This window comes from Frankliniella occidentalis, unplaced genomic scaffold (assembly GCF_000697945.3).
Source record: "Frankliniella occidentalis isolate FOCC.00 unplaced genomic scaffold, Focc_3.1 Scaffold12, whole genome shotgun sequence".
NCBI lineage: Eukaryota > Metazoa > Arthropoda > Insecta > Thysanoptera > Thripidae > Frankliniella > Frankliniella occidentalis.
The window spans coordinates 1,297,250-1,316,858 of NW_026267142.1; the positions used below are offsets into that span (position 1 = coordinate 1,297,250).

General features: G+C 35.8%; 1 protein-coding gene across 8 annotated transcripts in view; it reads left to right on the plus strand.

Annotated features, from left to right (window-relative positions):
- LOC113213352 (protein unc-79 homolog) overlaps positions 1 to 19,609 on the plus strand; it is a 28,238-nt gene that overhangs the window by 5,952 nt on the left and 2,677 nt on the right. Inside the window, exons 12-50 of one of the 8 annotated variants that reach the window (XM_052263511.1) lie at positions 480 to 603; positions 716 to 926; positions 1,829 to 1,918; positions 3,957 to 4,099; positions 4,174 to 4,395; positions 4,896 to 5,042; positions 9,618 to 9,739; positions 9,829 to 9,997; positions 10,097 to 10,245; positions 10,316 to 10,473; positions 10,551 to 10,732; positions 10,844 to 11,045; positions 11,234 to 11,425; positions 12,025 to 12,096; positions 12,931 to 13,076; positions 13,154 to 13,519; positions 13,593 to 13,734; positions 13,824 to 14,097; positions 14,178 to 14,268; positions 14,346 to 14,498; positions 14,596 to 14,888; positions 14,978 to 15,288; positions 15,367 to 15,456; positions 15,536 to 15,709; positions 15,907 to 16,019; positions 16,105 to 16,249; positions 16,351 to 16,468; positions 16,563 to 16,676; positions 16,767 to 16,907; positions 16,987 to 17,141; positions 17,239 to 17,333; positions 17,410 to 17,640; positions 17,729 to 17,839; positions 17,932 to 18,048; positions 18,318 to 18,482; positions 18,561 to 18,736; positions 18,835 to 19,084; positions 19,189 to 19,329; positions 19,407 to 19,529. In XM_052263511.1, coding sequence (XP_052119471.1) covers positions 480 to 603; positions 716 to 926; positions 1,829 to 1,918; positions 3,957 to 4,099; positions 4,174 to 4,395; positions 4,896 to 5,042; positions 9,618 to 9,739; positions 9,829 to 9,997; positions 10,097 to 10,245; positions 10,316 to 10,473; positions 10,551 to 10,732; positions 10,844 to 11,045; positions 11,234 to 11,425; positions 12,025 to 12,096; positions 12,931 to 13,076; positions 13,154 to 13,519; positions 13,593 to 13,734; positions 13,824 to 14,097; positions 14,178 to 14,268; positions 14,346 to 14,498; positions 14,596 to 14,888; positions 14,978 to 15,288; positions 15,367 to 15,456; positions 15,536 to 15,709; positions 15,907 to 16,019; positions 16,105 to 16,249; positions 16,351 to 16,468; positions 16,563 to 16,676; positions 16,767 to 16,907; positions 16,987 to 17,141; positions 17,239 to 17,333; positions 17,410 to 17,640; positions 17,729 to 17,839; positions 17,932 to 18,048; positions 18,318 to 18,482; positions 18,561 to 18,736; positions 18,835 to 19,084; positions 19,189 to 19,329; positions 19,407 to 19,529 — 6,418 coding nt within the window. The remainder of the gene's footprint in view (positions 1 to 479; positions 604 to 715; positions 927 to 1,828; positions 1,919 to 3,956; positions 4,100 to 4,173; positions 4,396 to 4,895; positions 5,043 to 9,617; positions 9,740 to 9,828; positions 9,998 to 10,096; positions 10,246 to 10,315; positions 10,474 to 10,550; positions 10,733 to 10,843; positions 11,046 to 11,233; positions 11,426 to 12,024; positions 12,097 to 12,930; positions 13,077 to 13,153; positions 13,520 to 13,592; positions 13,735 to 13,823; positions 14,098 to 14,177; positions 14,269 to 14,345; positions 14,499 to 14,595; positions 14,889 to 14,977; positions 15,289 to 15,366; positions 15,457 to 15,535; positions 15,710 to 15,906; positions 16,020 to 16,104; positions 16,250 to 16,350; positions 16,469 to 16,562; positions 16,677 to 16,766; positions 16,908 to 16,986; positions 17,142 to 17,238; positions 17,334 to 17,409; positions 17,641 to 17,728; positions 17,840 to 17,931; positions 18,049 to 18,317; positions 18,483 to 18,560; positions 18,737 to 18,834; positions 19,085 to 19,188; positions 19,330 to 19,406; positions 19,530 to 19,609) is intronic. The other 7 variants (XM_052263513.1, XM_052263512.1, XM_052263514.1 and 4 more) reach the window with 7 other exon arrangements.

The following is a 19,609-nucleotide window of genomic DNA, read 5'->3' on the forward strand; positions in this document are numbered from 1 at the left end:
TTTGAAAAATCAGGAAAATAGTGACTAAGGCACCCACTTTGCATGACTGTTTTAACAGTGAGCTTCTTGAATAAGTGATATGCATGGATTTAGAGATGGCTGATTTGTGTCTGTGCTGTTCATATAGTCATATGTTCCAAAATTAGTACCAGTTACAATTCAACATTTTATTTTGTTCTTCAATCTTTTGTTGCATTTTTCTTAACACCTATCTAAGGTTTGGGAAAACTCATGAATAAAACCAAAGATTTAAATGATTTTGCTACAATTAGAGCTGAAGTAATTTTTTACCCTTTCAACATTTTATTGGTTTTTTAACTCTTGTGCCCTGCTTGGTGATTCTCTAATCTTTCATTTTGTTTCCTTGAAAGCTATGTTTATTTAACTTGTCTATTATGATTAAACTGAATTCTGAAACCATTTAGACTTTGTGTCAAACATGAATTGGCCAGTCATATTGTTTCCTTGTTTTATTTCAGTAAAATTTTGGACCCAACAATGAGCCCTTTAGGGTTTGATGATAAACAAATATACAACTTCATTGCAAGCAGATTTTGTGGAACTGCTCCCAAAGTGCAAGAACAGGCCTTAAACTGGCTGCAAGTATGTTTTTCAGATCTAATTTTGCAGGACCTTTACTTCCTGAATGGTATAAGCCCTTATTGTTCACAAATTGCAAACTCTAATTTTTTGTGTCTGGTTTTCATGTTTACAGATATTGACTACATTAGAAATTGTTATACCCCTCCCACTTCTCTTCTCAACATTTAGTGATGGAATCTCAATAATGATGGCTCCATCAATCAATAAGGAGAAAGAAAAGTGGAAAGAGAAGGATGGAGACAAAGAGAAGTATAAAGACCATGGTTCAGAGAAAAAGCAAAGTGGTGAAAAAAGTGATGAATCAGTCTGCAGAAGTAGTATATGTAAGTATCTTTTTTATAAGGGTATTATTTCACCTAGACACTTAAATGGTTCAGTCTAAATCATTACATTGGGTGCAACTTTCTCAATTCTATGTTATTGTTGTGATGCAAATTACTTTCCTATCGTACCTGTGCATAAATAATTTAATGTTCATTTTGGTTTCTTTTCTTATAACACTGATTATTCCAAAATATGGATACATTTCAAAATCAACATTGACTTGTCATCTATATTCTGAAACATATTGCCTATTATTAATGTTATTGTATGTCACATACTCGTTACTGAGTGATAGTTAAATGTGTTTGCTGAAACCACTCTCTCCCTTTAAATTAGTAAAGGATTGTAGAAAATACTTTGTTTCTTTTGCCTAGACACTTCGCCATTGTCAAATCTAATTATTTAAAAAAATACATATATATATATATATATATCAGCTCCATACTAGTTTTGAAAGTTCAAACAGTCAATTTCATTTCTTTAAATGGGAGGTTTAAGCGTAGTTAGACTTTCTGCACCATTTGTTGCATGACAAAACATGAGTGCAAAACCTGCACCTACAAATAGTCAGCTTAGAGCATTAAAGAATACTTTTCACTGAATGTGAATATATTGGCGACATCTGACAAAAATATATTGATGGGAAGAAAAACAAAATTGAATGAGTGGTAAACAATCAATAAAGAAAGGAGAAATCAATTGGTCATGTATGTGCCCTAGCACTTATATAGAACGTGTACAGAACACTGTTTTTCAGTTCTGTTCAGAAACAGAAGGCTTGATGGCATTGGAATGTTAGCTTAATCACTCAAAGATATTACTGTCTGTCATTGGTAGTGTTGCTATGTGCAGCTTGGTCTTAGATTAAGAGCTGTTGATTTATTTGAATGCCATGACACAGCACGGAGGGCTAAGCCGGCTAAGACACAGCCTCAAGGGTTGCCTTGGCCTTGCTTGGTCAAAACCAGGGGAAAAGGCAGCACTGCGGTCTGTGAGTACTTGCAATAAACTTATTGTGCACCCTTTCATATTACCTGCACAAGACTTTATAAAAATATGTTGCAATGCTTTGTATACTTTGCTGTTGTGTAAATCTAATCTCTCAGAAAATATTATTGAAATGCTGATCCCTGCAAGTATATTTTCTCGTTGCTGCTCTTCTGTGAGATGTATGTTTCTTTTATTACATTAACTAATCTTATGGGCATTGGAGTGCTTTCATTTTTAACATTTGTTAACACTTAATCATTTGTAATCTTCTAGGTATTTGAGATTGAAAGCCCTTCGGCTTGTAATTATTTTGAGCATAATTAATTATCATCTTAATCCATTGTTTGCAGTCACTGTATCAATTTAAAAGTTTTGACAATTCTGTTAATCGTGCTTAAGATCTACGGCACAGTAAACACTAAACCATTTATTACCACATAACTCTCATTGCTAAATCGGTGTTCTAAGATTATCTTGACACTCTAAAAATTTTGAGCTTGTAGGGCAATTTGATTGTTTATCATCAGTAGCTTATAATATAAAATAGAATTTGAAGCTTAATTTGATCTTTGGATACTTCAGAGAGTAGCAATCTCATCCCTCATTCATTCATTTATGTAAAATGTACCAAAAAAATGTATGTAGTTGGGGTGTTTATGCTCTGATTTCCAAACGGTACTATTCTTAACTCTCCTCCAAGTCAATACTGACTTACCTTAACTCTTATAATAGATGATTTATGAGATTTTCCATTATCTTAACATAAATAGTGTGACAGATGTCATATCCTATACTTGTATTGCTATAGAAAATATATTTTTATTTCCTAATTTTTTATCGGAGTTTAGATAGGGGCTGATTAGCTTTCTGCTTCCATTCTAAATCTGCATAGATGTATTCTGCAGTCAAACAAATCATGTAAATCTTAAAACAAACAGAAAAATGTGCTAAAATTACGCTCCAGTGTTAACATATCACAGTAATGCAATCAGCTTTGTCATACGCTCTATAATTTAAAAGGGTAGTAAAAATGTTGAGCAGAATTGATTTATTTTAAATTGTTGGCCTTTTTATAACTTTGATATGTTGGTGTATTTTTGAACTAAATTCTTCATCACAAATCACAGTTGCTAGCAAATTTTGTATAATTGCTGTAGTTCCCATGGCAGGATATTTTCCCCCTGACTTTGATGTGTTTGCGTTCCTCATTGTTAACCTTTCTTTCCCCCTTTTTTAAGTTCTTACTGCATGTATAATTGTAACAAGTAATCTCTTATTACTACCAATACTTTAAAAGATGGCATACATTTTCAGTATTTGGGAAACACTGTAGCAATACCTTAAAACCTTGCATAATTTGAAAATTTTCTAGTTTTGTCCTTTCACTTTTTATTTCATTTCAAAAAATGTTTTCCAAGTGGAGTGAAGACCAATCAAATCGGTGACGTAACTTGCTTATCCCGTAAAGCATATTTTAGAAGTAAAATTATCAATACTGTTGAGCTTTGTATGTTAATATGATGAGAACTCAGTCTGTGTTGAAAGATTGTTGCAATGCTTTTGTGAAGCTTGGTATATGTGTATTATGCTTCCATCACCCCATCAAACATCAGAACATTTCTTGTTCTTTGTTTAATATCATACCTATCCGTTTTCGTAAATCATTGTTTCATTAGCATTCATAAGTTTGCCCATTTTCATTGAGAATCGCCAATACAGAGTTTTATAAGTAATTATTTCACTGATTATTCACAGATGTGTGTGAACAAATTTTTATTTTCTACTAAATTTACAACATAAAAAACTTTGTTAATTTCAGTGAAATCTTCAGTTTCCAATGTTTATCAGTTATGTAGAGCAAAATTGTAGGGCAAAATTCTAATATATCTGTTATCTATAATTATATGGAAGTATGTAACAATGGCACATTAATACCTCATCTTAACAATAATTGCTGTAATGCTAAAAGTGTTCCTACAACACTTGCTGTCCTTTGATTTATAATCTGATGCAAATTACTTCATATTTCTTTCTTACAGCCCCTGTAGTTGAAGATGACTCGGGGAATACATCTGGAATGTCGGATGATGAAGGGCGAGCCTCAAGACACATTCAGTTCCAAACTGCTGCTGAGCTAAATTTGTCATGCTGCATACTCATGTTGGATGTTCTTATCAAACAGGTAGTCTTGGACCCTATAAATATTCACTTTTCCTCATATTTAGACAGTTAAATTATGCAACAACTCTATTCCAGATGGAACTTCAAGAAGTGGAACCACATATAGGCATTACTACTTCAACAGCTCAAGATGCCTGCCGTCTTCTAAAGGCTATGGTGGGTGCCTCATGGAATGGCACCCACACTTGCACTGATCGCACTGAGTGCATGTTCTGTGAATCATGCGTCATGTGGTATCAACTTGCTTTACAACTGGTTAAGTTCCTTGCTCCAGAAAACCCAGCTCATCCGCCTGATGTAAGTAACCTTTACCACTTCTGCCGAACAAGACAATATCTATCTCTAAATTTAAATACTTTGTTGGAGAGTATTGTGCAAAGTATGTGTTAGGAAAGGTATAAAAATTGAAAAAGGACAAATATGTTACAATTTTAGAAGTATCTTGTACTTTTATCTCTACTTTTATCCTTCATATTTTCCAACAAATTCGTTTGAGATTTAAAATGTGATATTGTAAAAAAAAAAAAAAAACATTCTTTTGACTTGCTTAGGGAGTTCCACTGCACAAGTCTGATTATTTTTTGTACAACTATCATGCCACACCTACAAAGTTATGATGGATTGTAGAAATTCTACTCTCAACATTTTGGAGATGGTTGTTAACTAGGCGGGATATTGAAAGTGTCATTTTGGTGATGTGATTTGCACACTGACTATGAAATTGCACTTGGTGATTCATTTTGACCTTGTCTGCCATAATGTGGCGTAGAGTATGATTGTTGTGGTGTGTTGTCCAGCCACCTTTGGTCGAGCCGAATGGTGATGACAGCCATAAGAGTCCTCCAGACTCTGACAAGAAATGTGACCCCAAGTCGGACGTGGTGATCAACATGCCGCTGCTTGAGATTCATACGGTGGGCGGTCTGCTGGTCAAAATGCCTAATGTACGTAGCTAGCGTTGAGTTAGGCCCAAAGACTGAGACCACAGACTAGATTTGACACTCGGCACTCGGGGTTTTGGGCACAATTGTATCATTAATGTAGGGTATAGGACAATAGGTTTCCGTTTGTGAGTTAGTTAGCACATTAACCTGAATTTGCTCATAACTGTACAGCACTAAAGAATTAAGAATAACTTATCAGAACACAACATCAGGCATAATTTATTTCATATTCAGAAGATTTGCATTAAACTTTGAAATTTGTAAGTACATTAAATTACATTAATTTCTCCCAGTATCTGACTTACTGGTGTATGGTACTTAGGAGAACAATTGAAGGACATTTTTGGCCTAGTTCTCTCAAGACCTTAATTTTTGAAAAAACTCCTGTTTCCATGCTGTTGTTCCTTTTTTTTTCTTTTCTCCCCCCTCCTTTTTTTTGTAAGAGCAATATCTTGTTGAGGATGAAGTAAATTCAACCTGAAATTCTTAGTGATTTCCCCAAAACTTTATTAGAAAGTAATTGGGCCTGCCTTGCATTGTCCTTGGATTTCCATCTTCTTGTGTCCTTGTATCATTCTGATTTAAGACAAAACCAACTGGATTTCTGAAGAAGATTAAGAAATGTAATTATTCATTGTGAAGGAAACTCTTCACTGTTTTTCAATGAGGCCTACAGCCTTTCTTTTCGAATTTCTCAAACAGCTACTTTTAGAGTTAGCAGTGTGCCTTATAGGTCATTTATAGTTAAAAATTAGCAATGTCATGGGTAGAAAATTGAATGGAGGAAATATAAAGTCAAAGAGGAAGCTGACATTGACATGTGATGATGCATTTTCTACCAGGAAAATTACTTTTTGTTTAATGTTCCTGTCCCCAAGCTATTTTTTTCCTTAGTCACAGCCCCAATATTATTGATTTGAAGTGTTTACTTAGTTTCAAGGATCCCAGGGTATTGAGATTGGTGAGCCAACAACTTCATCATGTGGGATGGTATTCTCAGTTGTTTTGGGTCACTAGTTGAAGTCTCACTATGTCAATGGGTCTAACCAAGCTTGATTTGCTGCTTAGAAATTTAGAGCTGCGTAGCACAAAAATTTTGACACATGTCTATGTATGGGAGAGATCCTAAATATTTAAAGCTGCGGTTAAACAATTGCTACTACAGTTCATCATCGCACTAAGTTCAAAAATATAAAAGATGAGTTAGATTCAAGCTTGGAGAGCTTTGAGCTTAAGCATGAGAATGTCTTCTTCCACAAAATATTCCATTACTGAGTAGCGCTACAAGTTGATCAAATGTTTTTGTGGTAACTTGTGATTTGTACAATTTTTATTTTGCTATTGTACCAGAAATCATAGTTTGTCTAATCTTCATGTTTGTAAGAGTTCATGAAGTGATTAAAAGTATACAGGACACAATTCTAGTCTGTCCCGAGGGAAGCAATTCAAACTTTTTGCAATGCAGTAAGCTTTTAATTGTAATACAGTTAAAGACTGTCAATGTATATGTGTATGCTGAAGTACTGTCACCAGCCTTATGTTTATTGTAGCTCATGGGTTACAGCACTTTAGTTCAATGGGCTGTCCATTTGGGATGCATGCACTTGGCCTATGTTATGGTTAGAGCAAAGCTAGATGTCCAGCTAAACTTAGGATTTGCTGACTATAGCTAAAATTGGCCAGATCAATTTATTAATCCTAGTTGTCACCACTTCAATTTCTGGCTGTTCCAATGTTTAGCCAGTTGGGTAAACCTTGGTTGAACCTAGAAACCCAACAAAATTGAGAGAGTAAGCAAAAAATAGTGCACATTATCTGTTTATTTGTACGGGAGAGAAGGAAGGATTTTTTTTTTTTTTTTTTGAGAGAAGGAAGGATTTTTTTTTTTTTTTGTGCAAGGTAATCTAGAGGGGCATTTGCTGCTAAATGTGACACACCATCAAATGCAGGTGCTTTGCAGCAGTAAACACCAATCCCCCACAACTTGCAGGAACAATGGAAATGTACCCCTCCTATCCTCCTACACAAAAGTAAACAAACAAAGACACAGCAGAAGCAAATACTTTGAAAAACAATAGAAATTATGTCACATTTTTAGGTTTGACTCAAATGTCAGCTAAACCCAACTGGTTAAAACTAGGAACAGCTGGCTGTGAAAATTGCCTGGGATTGCTAAAATGGCTTGTCCAATCCAAACTTTGGCCACCTAATCCTAGGTATAAACGGGTATCTTGCTCTAACCATACATTACACAAATTTGTGGTAGGAAACACAAGCTGGGTAGAGAGCATAGTGTGTAAACATGAAGCATTTGGCTAATGGATTTTAAGTATCTGTGGTACCTTTTGCCAGGGTATCCTCAGCTAACAATCACCTAGAGGACTAAATAATGAATGTCTGCTCAGAAGCCTTTGCCTCTGCATGTAATGTGACCATCTATGCATTCCTATTGATGGAAAAAAGTAACAGCTCTACTGTGTAGCTAGTGGCTACTCATTCGTAGCTCTTTTTCAATTTTTAATTCAGATGTGTACCATATTATTTTGCATAGCTGGTTACCTATGTACATGCCACCAAGCTTGACTTAATTAACATATGTATCAACACACCAAGCTTGGGCTACTGTACAAGTTGGCCAAATTGTAGAGCCAGCAATGCTTTTTAATTCTAGATCAACTGTGCATGATCCATGAATAGCACAAAACTACTTAGGATGGTCATAGTTTTAATTTTGAAGCTGGCTTCGAGGTAACAAACAAATGTGTAATGCTGGTATTTTAACTGCTCAAAAATGGTTGAAGCCATTGTATTTTTCTCAAACTGCTTTTTTTTATGGAATTCACATAGCCTTTACAGCAATTAGGATTAATGAAGAGTGGTTTGGTATCTACTGGGTCTTAGGAATGTTTTGGATGGTATTAGACAGTCCTCAAAGGCGAAGCAACAACATTTCTACATGTGGTGTACATTTATACAGGGAAACAGAAGACTATTTCAATTACAGTCAGAGAGTATTTCATTGTGTCATAAACCCTATGTACCCTAACTACCAAGTGTTTGATCTTTATACGATATTGCTAACATTGAACTCTCTGGCCTTGTAAGCACAACCACCACCTGTAAGGTCACAGCTGCTGTACAATATTCACATGACATGCATACCTGTTTGTGTTGTCACATCTCATTCTATTACATATAATCTTTAGTTTGATTCCGTTCAAGAAATCATATAACAGAACATTTGAGAAAGTAAGAATTGAGCTTTTAATACTCATTGCCTCAATTAGTTTGTTTGTATGTGGTATGTGCTTCATTATAAATATTTTCAACCAGTTTTGAGCTAAATAAGTAGAAACAAAATATGGCTGACCTGCAATTAATGTGTAGTGACTTACAGAATTTGTAGAGTTTGCTCAACTAAAAGCTGTATTATTGTTTTTAAAAGAAAGTATGTCAAGAAAAAATAGCAAAAAAAATATTGTCATATGCAATGCAGTAAATTTTACAATTGCTTTGAAAACACAATCTTACTCACAATATATGCAGTGCAAAAATCAGGTTTCTGAATTATTTAAAACAATAGTTAGTAATTGAAATGCAACCTGAATGTGCACTGCTCCCTCATTTTCGACAACTGTCACTGTAGTTAAATATGGCTTAAGTTGAAGCACGCAGAAGTATTGAACATTTAAGTGCCTTTACAAAGCAAACGGTTGAATTATTTGATGTCTTAGTACTATTTGACCCACATGAATTGAAAATATCATACAGCTTAGTAGGCCTGCAACTCAGGGATAATTATAAGCAAAGAATTCATATCATACATCAGTTACATATCCTTTAGACTTTCTATATAGCTCTTTGTTCTGCACCAGTATTTATATTTAACTATAGTTGTATAGGATTTAAAACCAAATATCATATTAAAATCATAGATTCAAAATTCTGCATGTTTGCATGATTTAACATTAAAAGTACATCTGAAAAATAGCCAAAAGAACATTTTTGTTTCCTAAAGTAACATGATATTTTTAACGTAAGTATTGAAACTAACCAAGAGTACCCAAATTACCCAAATCCTGTCAATTTGCATTCAGGAAATGTTCTTCATTTTAAAGCCCGATATAAATTTTCAAATTTTTTATAATCTTCACTGAATGTTTTAAATACCAGGTTTATTAGGAGTTTTCCTTCATAAATCTGTTGTGTACTAAAAAGTATTACGTATTTCAAAGAATACTATTCTAAACCTAAACACTAAATATTAGAAATATCTGTGACTTTGCAACCAGAAAAAGTTTGTTTGCTTATCCTATTTATGTTTATTACAGGCTTTACATAAATCATTCAATTGTTTTTTACAATAATGACTAGGTACATTTTGGACGTAACATTCACTTGTGTTTAAATTGACAGAAATCTGTCAATTTATTGTCAAAGGATGCATATTTATTAATTCATTCAAACAACAGATAAATTAATGATAGAGTTATACATCGTCACATACATACATCATCACAACAAATCCGTCACATTTTGTGGTCAACCCAATAAATATTCTTTTCATTCCCACAGATCATGACAGCAACTGTTGAAACAGTCACGGAGCAGCTAGATCTGGCACTCAACATCCCAGATGAAAGAGTGGCCCCAACAGTGGCACGGGCAATAACTCTTACTGACACAGATGTTGGCAAGTGACGTTTCCTGCTACCTTCAATATCAATACTATATACTTGCTGACCATTTGTTAATTTACTGTTTTACTTTTCTGTCTGATAGCGAGTGCGACTTCAAGTGTAACCAAAGCTGCAATTGGTGGAGAAAATGAAGAGCTCATTGATTCAGAAGGAGATGAGGATCAAGAAAATGTGTGGGTGACATCTCAAGGAAAATTTCACTTTTCCTTAGATGCTCTTCCCCAACATCTTCAATTTATTCATCAACTTCTAAAGGTTTCGTAGCTTGACCATATGCATTTAACATTGAGCTCATAAATTACTCTGTTAGAAATTATGAATAATTTCATTTTTTGATACTTCTTAAAATCCTAGGAGGTGACCCGGACTGAAGAACCAGACATACTCTATCACATGCTTCAATGTTTGCATGTGTTGGTTTTGCATGGAGATGCTCTCTCCAGAGCCACCAAAGAGTATCGTGGATTTGTAATTTGGTGTCAAGAAAATCTGTTGATTAAAAAGTATGTGTGGTTCCAGAATGTTCGGTTGACAATGTGTATAAATTTATTTATTTTTTCCTCTTTTTCTTAGCCTTTGGGATCTATGTAATTCTGATCGATCTCATATATGTGAAATGAGTGTTCCTCTTCTCCTGCACTGTATTACATTACCTTCTGGTTCTGACGTATTTTGGAATATTATTAGAGAAGATTTTCATAGTGCTGATTGGCGAGTTCGATTTACAGCAGGTATTAACTCTCTTCATCCAGTCTGTTTTTCCTTTATTGTTGAAGCGTTACAGTAAAATTTATTTCTATGTTTTCAGTTGAAAGAGTCACTGTCATTGCTCGATTCATGGATGCTACACCATTACGTAACAGTATGACACTTCAAGCTGCTCTTGCCACAGCATTTTGTTACTTGGTATCGGCTATGGACGACATAAATGTGCACGTCTCACAACGCTCCACATTATATTTAGGAACAATTCATGACAGGGCGATGAAAGTATGTGCTACATTTCACCTCTTCACTAGTGTTCTTTTTTTTTTGTTTCAGTCATAGTTGGTAACATATTTACTTAGTTTTGTTTTAATTAATACAAAATTTTATCAACAGTCTCTCATTATGTGTCTTGAGACACAATTTGATTTGTACATTGTTGATCGGCCCATGGTGTTACAGTCACTGTATCAGTTACATAACTGCCTCAGTGATAGAAAAATCCTGACATGGGAATTTTTTTTGAATCGGTTTGACACTTTGTTTTTGGAGGCTCAAATAAACCTTGAGAGGGCTGGAGACATCGCTTATCCCAGAGGTAATAACTAGTACACTCTAAAGAGTTTCATATGTTTTTCTATGTGTTTTATGTTTTTTCTACGTGTTTCATGTTTTTTTTATGTATTTTATGTTTTTTCTATGTTTTTGTATGTTTTTTTCTTTCTATGTTTTACCTTTTACGTAATCTGCTTATCTGCATATTTTTCTCTTCTTCCTCTTATTAAGATTTAAGAAATACAGATCTGAGTAGTGACACATTTATCCGTAAACTGAATCGAGCACATGAGGCGCTTTCTCAATCAGATAGTAGTGGAGTAGCCTCAAAGACTTTGAGTGCAAGTTTTGGTCACAAATGGCCTTACAAGCGGACTATGTCAGCTCCAGCTGCAATGGTGCCACGACAAGACACAAAGCCAGGTATTACTCCACAAAACCTTTACAAAAGAGGAAGGGGTGAAAGAGTCATTTGGGTAATTGCTTTGTCTGGAGATGTAATTCATTTTATAATTCCAGCTCTTATTTATCATCAAAATTTCATTCACTGATAATTTTTGCAATAAAATACAGTATTTGCTTTGTTACCTTCTTGATTGTCTATGCTTATGTCTTCTACCTAACTTTCTTTCTCAGTTTTCTGAAAGCCACCTGGCAATTTTGCTTCCTGATTCATTGGTTTTCAAGTGTTCTTCAATGTCGCATAAAAGTAAATGAGCATCTGCCTCCCTGCTTTATATTTCACAATTGGGGCTCCTTTTGTCTTCTACCTCCTCAATTCATGATGCATGTATTGCTTTCGTGTTTCAAACAATACTGTATACATTCCTTATAACGGAATTTATTGTTGGTCATTAGCTTCCCAAAACCACCCCAGGAAAATAAAAATGGCAAATAGACCTTGCATCACCATTATTATTCTAAAAGATACATGTTTATTTTGCTGCTGTTTTCTCAATTTGATATATTTTGTTGTCTATGTTCAAAGTAATGTTAGGAAATGACCTGTTGTTCATTTTCAGAAAAGGAGAAAGTGTACAGTCGGCAGTATTCTGCCCCAATATTGAAGAGGAAAACTTCCCGGTTTGGCCTTGGTCAGTTTCTGGGACTCTTTTTTAATACCTAGTGTCAGGTAGCTGGTAGATAGTAGTTGTAGTCAACAATATTTTGTTGATACATGTAGAAACTTAAATAACATGGAGAGTGTGAGATAACAGACAAATTTAATGTAAACATTGATTCTACCACGTGGTATGCTGAAGTAAAAGTAAGATATAGATTCTTACCTTTTATCCGTTTAGAAAGAAATTAAATCCAATAGGCGCTTCATGATCTAACAACTTAAAGTAAAGTGCATGTTGCTCAGGCCTAATTTCATTTTATTAGGGATTAAACAACCTCTATCTGTTTTCTAAAATAAATGCTAATATTAAAATTAATCATAACAAAAAAATTGATCTTCCTCACTTAACCCCAACTGTTTTATTTTTCATTTCTTTCTATTTGCTCTATCTAAACAGTAGAGGTTGAAGCAATCTATCAATTCCTTGTCCTCAATGCTTTTCTGTGCCTTCTTTGCTCCTCTTCTCTTTTGCTGCAGTTGATCAATTTTGTTCAATGTAATTACAATTTCTGTCTGCTGGTGTAGCTTTGTAAATTTTATTGATGAGATCTACATATTCAGAACTGGAGTTTGTAGGGTCTTCCGTTTTATGTTACTTGTACTGGAAAACATGTAAGGTATCGAGAGTTTCAAGAAGACACTGTTCTCATTTAGACAGCCACATGACATGGCTATTTGATAACAATTAGGTTTTGCTGCAAGGACAATGAAACCAGCTTAGTTGTTATATTTGTATTTAGAACTGTAAGTGGAATGTAACAACTAATTTTCTGTTATGACCTATACTTTTGATATTTTCATTTAGATGGACATATCCATTCCTTAAACACTGGTGATGATGGCCAACTGGTGGGTCTTTTACATCGCATCGTAGATCTGGAGGAAGCAGACCGAGAAACAATGCACCTACTTGTCTTCTTACTTCTGCAATTTTTATCCCGATCGGACCAGGTTTGTTTGTCAAGTTTTCTTTACTATATGCAATCAACCATAAAGTAGAAAACCTTACCAATTTGCTGATTTTTTAGGCTTCACCAAGTGAAGAATCAAAACTGAAGAAAACTCAGGGTATTGTTCTGCGTCACTTAAATTTGCTATTGGGCTATAATTCAACAGAGAGGGAACGTCCGGGTTTTCATGTTCCACCAAGCAGATTGCGCACATCACCAGTTTTCAATGTTTTTATGGCCAATTTACCTCAGTTGTTAGATCAAAATCATTTAATTGGTAAACACATGATGCCGACTCTTCTGCTTTTGATGCATTATTGTCCATGTCCTCAACAACATAGTCACACCCCAGACACACAACATGCCCCTCATCATAGCCTGTGGTATCTGGAGCCTCACACACGCAGGTCATGGCTAATGGCCCTTATTGTTCTACTATATAAGGTATACCTTTACAAATTCCATCACAACTTTGATAAAAAGAGGGGAAAAAATCTAATTTTATATCTTTCTTTAGTATCCCTATGCCAATGCACCGGACAGTATAAAAATACAATCTCTTGTACGAATAGTCCTGAATACATTGGATGCTCAACAACATGTTTGCAGAAGAATTCCAGCAACTCTCATGGTTGGAGCTCCTCCATCTCGGTCAAGAGGTGAAACAGAAAATAATTCATAACTATAACCTTTATTGTGTTACTTTATTTTTATATCTATAATTTTAAACTCACACTCCATGTTTTAGATGTGAGTCAACCCTCACTGGGTGCAGACGGAGAGAGAGGAAGTGACAAAGATAGAATGGAAACTCCCCCTCTATCGCCAATGTATGCAGGTGTTGACCCTATGGGCCTCATACATTCTTCTGGAAAAACTGGAAAGCATCAAGCGCTTTTTCATCAAAAATCTCCTGGAATAGGACCTGGGGCTAGTTTGGAAACACATTTAGAGGAGGATGATTCAGCAGCAGCTGGAAGCCAAGAAACAAAGCGTTGTGGAAGGCGTGCTCTTGGGTCAAGGTATTTTTTTGAACTGTTAGTTTTCTAGAGCTCATATTTAAGTATGTGTTTTTATTTAAATTCTTTCCATTTTTTCGAAGCTATTCAACTGAGGTGGATGAAACTGAATCAGAACTAGCTGCAATCCCAGAAAGTCCAAAATCTGATAGCACTATTCATGACACAGCTCAGGTATATTAAGTTCTACTTCTAAACTTAAACTTCAAATGGATGAATGTTAAATTTCATGACTGCTCTTTTTATGATAGGTCTCTATGGATGATCAAGTGGCTCCAGCGGAGGAAGTTACCGAATCAAAGTTCACAGAACACCGATGTTCACTTCCTGGAGAGTCCCTAGGAAATACTGTAACCCCGCGGCGGCCTATATGGTTTCTTGGAAGTGAGGACAACACCCTGCAGGTATGTGAATGCTCATATTCAATCTTTCGGGTTCAAGCAAAACCTGGCCTCTTACTACTAAACTAATTCAATTTCTTATCTGTTTGTATTTTATTAGAAATCAATGAGCATTGATCAAGCAGGCTGTCAGAAATGGGGTGTACGAGAAGGAATGAAAATGATGGTGAATGCCTCATTATTTGGAACGCCTCCTCAGCCCCCTCCTTTGCGACCAACGACAGCTGTTCCAAGTAGCAGTAATGGGACAAACGGAACAAGTGGTAGTGTTAAACAAAGAAGCAATAGTCTAGGATCTAGTTCAAGTACACTGATGACTGCCACCTCCACCTCAGCAGCAGTAACTGCTGCAACTTTAGCTACTATTGCACTTCCGAGGACTTCTGCTCAAGAGTATGCCTCATTCTGTAATCACATATTATTAGAATTTGCAAGTACGTGATTTTTATTACTAAAATCTTTTAATTTATTTTTTTGAGTAGGCAATCAGATAATGATAAAGACAATGATGTATGGACTGGAGATCAAAGTTCAGAATCACCAGTTCAAAAGTCTTTAGGAAGACAAAAATGTGTTGACACTTCAAGCACACCCACTGGAACCCCCTCTACACCCATCACTACTTCTGCACCAAGCCAACTACCATCTGCTATTTCCAGCATGACACATGCTCCATGGCAGTTGGATATGTACACCAAACCATCACTTCAGTCCACCTCCCCACAACCACAACCCTTGCAGCTTGCAACCCCAGCGGTTGAACGGCTGCTACCTATTGGTGGCTCTCGTCCTTGTATGTTTATCATGCCAACCACATAATTAAATCCCCTATCTATTCTTAGTCTCATACATTTCTCCTGTGACTCAACAGGTACTAAAAATTCGTCTCGCTTTCGTTCGGATGAAATAGGCTATGGATCTCCAGAGTCGCCCTTATCAAAAATGGAAATAATGACAATAGGTAAGCTGCAATTTAATTTTGTTTGACTGTTGAATAGAATTTTCTCCAGTATTGTGTCTGATATTCTGTTTTCTATTAGGCTCTCCAGTTGAGATTGACAGCGAAAATAATGTATCAGAAGTGACATCACTTCATAGCATAGAGATTCCTCCAACAGAACGGTTGCTACCTATTGGATCAAATAGTGAAAACGTACAAAATTTTGTAGAAAGAGTACGCCAAGCTCTTGGAGCAACATTGGAATGCCCGCCAGGTCAGAAACTTCTTAGATGTGCTCTACAAGGTGTCCCATAGGCTCCGTACATACTTTACTTTTTTAGTTGTTGTTATACTGCATCTGTGGGCGAATAAAAAAAAGCGGGGGTCCTATGGGACAACCTGTATACAAAATGCTGTTCCTAACATTTGTCTAAATAACGTTGCCAACTTATATTTATTATCATTTTAAAGATTGCAATGGTTCAGAACAATCATCACAAATGCTTTCAAGACCAATCAATGATCGGAGGTTGTCTGATCTTGATGCTTTCCTACCTCCAAATAAGACAGAAAGTAGTGATAAGGTAAATATTACAACGTTATTTGCTTGTCCTGTGGCAGCTAAAGTCTTTAAACTCTGTATTTTATTTTGATTTGGTCTTTTGTTAGTCTCAGTCTAGCAGGTCTATAAGTCCAAGACGTTTGACTAAGCAAGTTGCCCTGGAATCACCCCCACCTCAAATGTTGCCGGATTCAGAGGAAAACCATTCATTCTACCGCTCTATACATGACAGGAAACAATCAACAGCCCTGCGTAAGATTATTTTTTTCCCTGGGAAATATGACTTTTTGGTAACTAGTGCATACCTCTCTCTGATCATCTGAATTTTATCCCTTTGTTTCTTTACTATGCAGCCAGCCGTTCAGATGACCACCTTCGTAATCAAAGGCAGAAAGCTAGGAGAACAGGCCAAGGGTTGTTCAGCACGGGTCATTACCCGAACATGACTGATACTCCTAAACATGCAGGATGGTGTGTTCTTTCAAAACTGTCTATATGTATCCATGGTGCTCTTGTACTGTTTTGAATCAATTAACTAACCTGTATTATTGGTTTGATATTGTAGGGGTGGTCCTCAACTTCAGCCTCAGTTAGAACCTGTTGTTCAGCAAGCATGCCATGCAAATTTTAATTTGAAGCAAAGCTCATTACGTATTGGTGAAGATTGTGTATATGACAGGTAAATAAATAAAGGAGGATGTGGCATTTTTAAAGGTATCTCTCAATTTAATAAGAGAACATTTTACGTATTCATCTCTGTTCCCTCAAGGTGTTCTGAATGTGGTGCTGTTCGTGAAGAGTACAGTGATGAAGAATTGGGACTCTGTATAGTTATACTAGGAACATTTATTCATAGAGAACCTGCTCTGGCGGCTCCCTTATTGCCAGAAATGCTAAGCACCATCGCAAAGTAAGTCTTTTCCCTCAAATTTTGTATGACAATAGAGGAACATATTTATCTGATTCTTTTTACCAAAATATCTTTATAGGGTCTCTTTGAACGCGATGTATCCATGGCAATATGACACCAACATTTATCTACCAGGCGGAGCAATCAGCGTCGCACATCAGTTTTTGCGTTGTGTGTTACATCAGCTAGCTCCCAATGGCATTTTTATGCAAATGTTTCAGACCCATGTAGATGGTTAGTTTTATCTATCTCTGTTACTAAACTAACAACATGCATTGCAACCTTCATACTAACTTTATCCTCCGATGAAATCTCTCCTATAAATTTACAGATAGTGTAAGGCTACCGTTCTTTCGAAGTGTTGCCCAAGCTCTCCAGGATTTTAATGAATTGAGTCCAATTGCTCCTTTACAAATGCTTCTTGAGGTTTGTCTTCCCTTTCCTTGAAATCCAGTAATCTCAACTAAATTTGTTTCACTGTTCAAAATTTTTTAATTTGCAGGGTCTTAACTCCAGGAAAACACTTGCAAATGATGTTATGCCCATTGTGTTGCGCAACATGGCTTGTTACCTTGATTGTCTACCGATGGATGCTGGGCTTGGCGCAATACTTGCTCAGTTAGAAGTTCTTTTCCGTCGTTTAGCATTACAACTGCAAAGTATGGAGAGTGTGACACCTCTCCTTCGTATAATGATTTCAGTTCTTCGTATTCAAGGAATTGCATCATATAAGGTTCGTTTTAGAAATTTTGAAAGGTGTTACATCCAGTGTTCTTGTGTCTAAAAGTGTTATTAAAATGTATCTGGAAACTTTTTTCTAGGGAATTCTGGATCCTTTTTCAAAGGTCCTTAGTTATAGTATACAAAATTTCCCAATTAAGTACCATTATCTTGTAGACCTTTGCTATTTGTGCAACAGAGCATTTGTAAAGGTTTGTACAATCTAACAGCCGTAAATTGTGAAGTGTCTTAAGGCAACAAAAAGAATATTTTAGTGTCTTACATCTGCATTTTTCCTATTCAGGACCGAGATAAATTACTCTTAACTCGTACTGTTGTATATGAGATGGTACAGGCATTAAAGTTCAAAGTTTCAATGCCTGACAATAACTTTTTAACACTGATAAATTTCATACTTCAGGTAAGCCACCTATAATATCAGTCCATCTTAACTTTATTTTAACTTTCTCCTGCATTGTGTCTCTCTCTTAATAATTGGTATACATCAGTTTAAATCTTATAACATCAGACAACCTTAAAGTCAAATAGAGAGAATGATCAGTCACTGGATCTGTGGTGCTGTCTTGTAACACTTGTTTATATGTTATTGAACTTTTGATCTTTTTACCTAGTGCTTGTTTGTTTTGTAAACTCAACTTATTTTTTATTTTTTATTTTTTAATTCTCCAGGATGCTGGAGGATCACTCCCACTTACTTTAGCTATGAGTCAGTTTTTAGCATTGTGGACTGACCCTGGACCAATATTCAACACTGGAGCTGCTGAATGTATGCGTCAACACTTGGGTGATGCTTTGGATTTTTTGGCAGACTTTCACACCCTTAGCAAAATTAAGGTTAGTAAGAACTTCTAGAGTTTTGATTTTAATCAAATTTGCCCTTTGGCACGTTATTGATAATGAATCTAATCACAGAGCATTTCAAAAGAAACACCTGTGGGTTTGAATGAGGATACATTAGGTGGTGTGATTAAAAGTGGTATAGCACAGTATGTAGCCCTAGAGATTAGCAGAGGAAATGGTCGTGACAATAGGGCAGTGGCCCGCTATTTACCATGGCTCTACAACGCACCTTCCTCTCTTCAGCAAGGGTTCGTAATTTTTCAATCAACTTTAGAATGGATGTCCTTGACTAAATAAATTTCCACTTTGTAAATTTCACATACTAAATGTTGATCTAATATTTTAGGCCCCGAGAATTTATGGATTGCCTGGGGCATATAAGATTGCTATCATGGCTGCTTCTGGGTGCTTTGACTCATACAGCAACTCATACAGCAGTTCACTGCTCCTCACATACTCCTTGCCAGCCTGTGCCTCAAGATGCTAGTTGTCACATATCTGACCACATTCAAGCCATAATGTCAGGATTTGCTGAGCAAAGCAAAACATCAGTCCATCATATGTCATCATTATTCCACGCTTTCATTCTATGTCAGGTACAGAAGTTCAGAACATTTCTATATGAAATATTGCACGTAAATCAACAAACTATTTTTATAAAATTTTGAAAAAGTTATTAATAGTGTGCTGCTCATTTCAGCTATGGACAGTGTACTTGGAGCAAATGGCAAGCACAAATGTTCCAAGCAGTGAAGCCCATGTTCTAACCATGAGTATCCTTCTTGATTTTTGGGGCAAAGTGACACCTTGCATCCTACAACTTGTATCTCACTCTCGCATTGTGAGTTAATTTGTTCTCCTGAGTATTGCATTTGGTATGTTACTGGGACTTACATTAGAAATTTGATATCATTGCAGTTGGCAGAGATGGCAAACCTGCATTTCTTATCGTTAATGGAAGCTTTGATGGAGAGCAGCTCAGCAATTCTTAATAAATTACTACCAGTTTGGAGCCCAGTATTATTTGCATTTCATATGCAGGTATATTTTCTCTGATTAATCATATAGTGAAGCCAGAAGTCAGTCCCAAACTCATTAATCTTTGTTTTCTTTTACTGTGT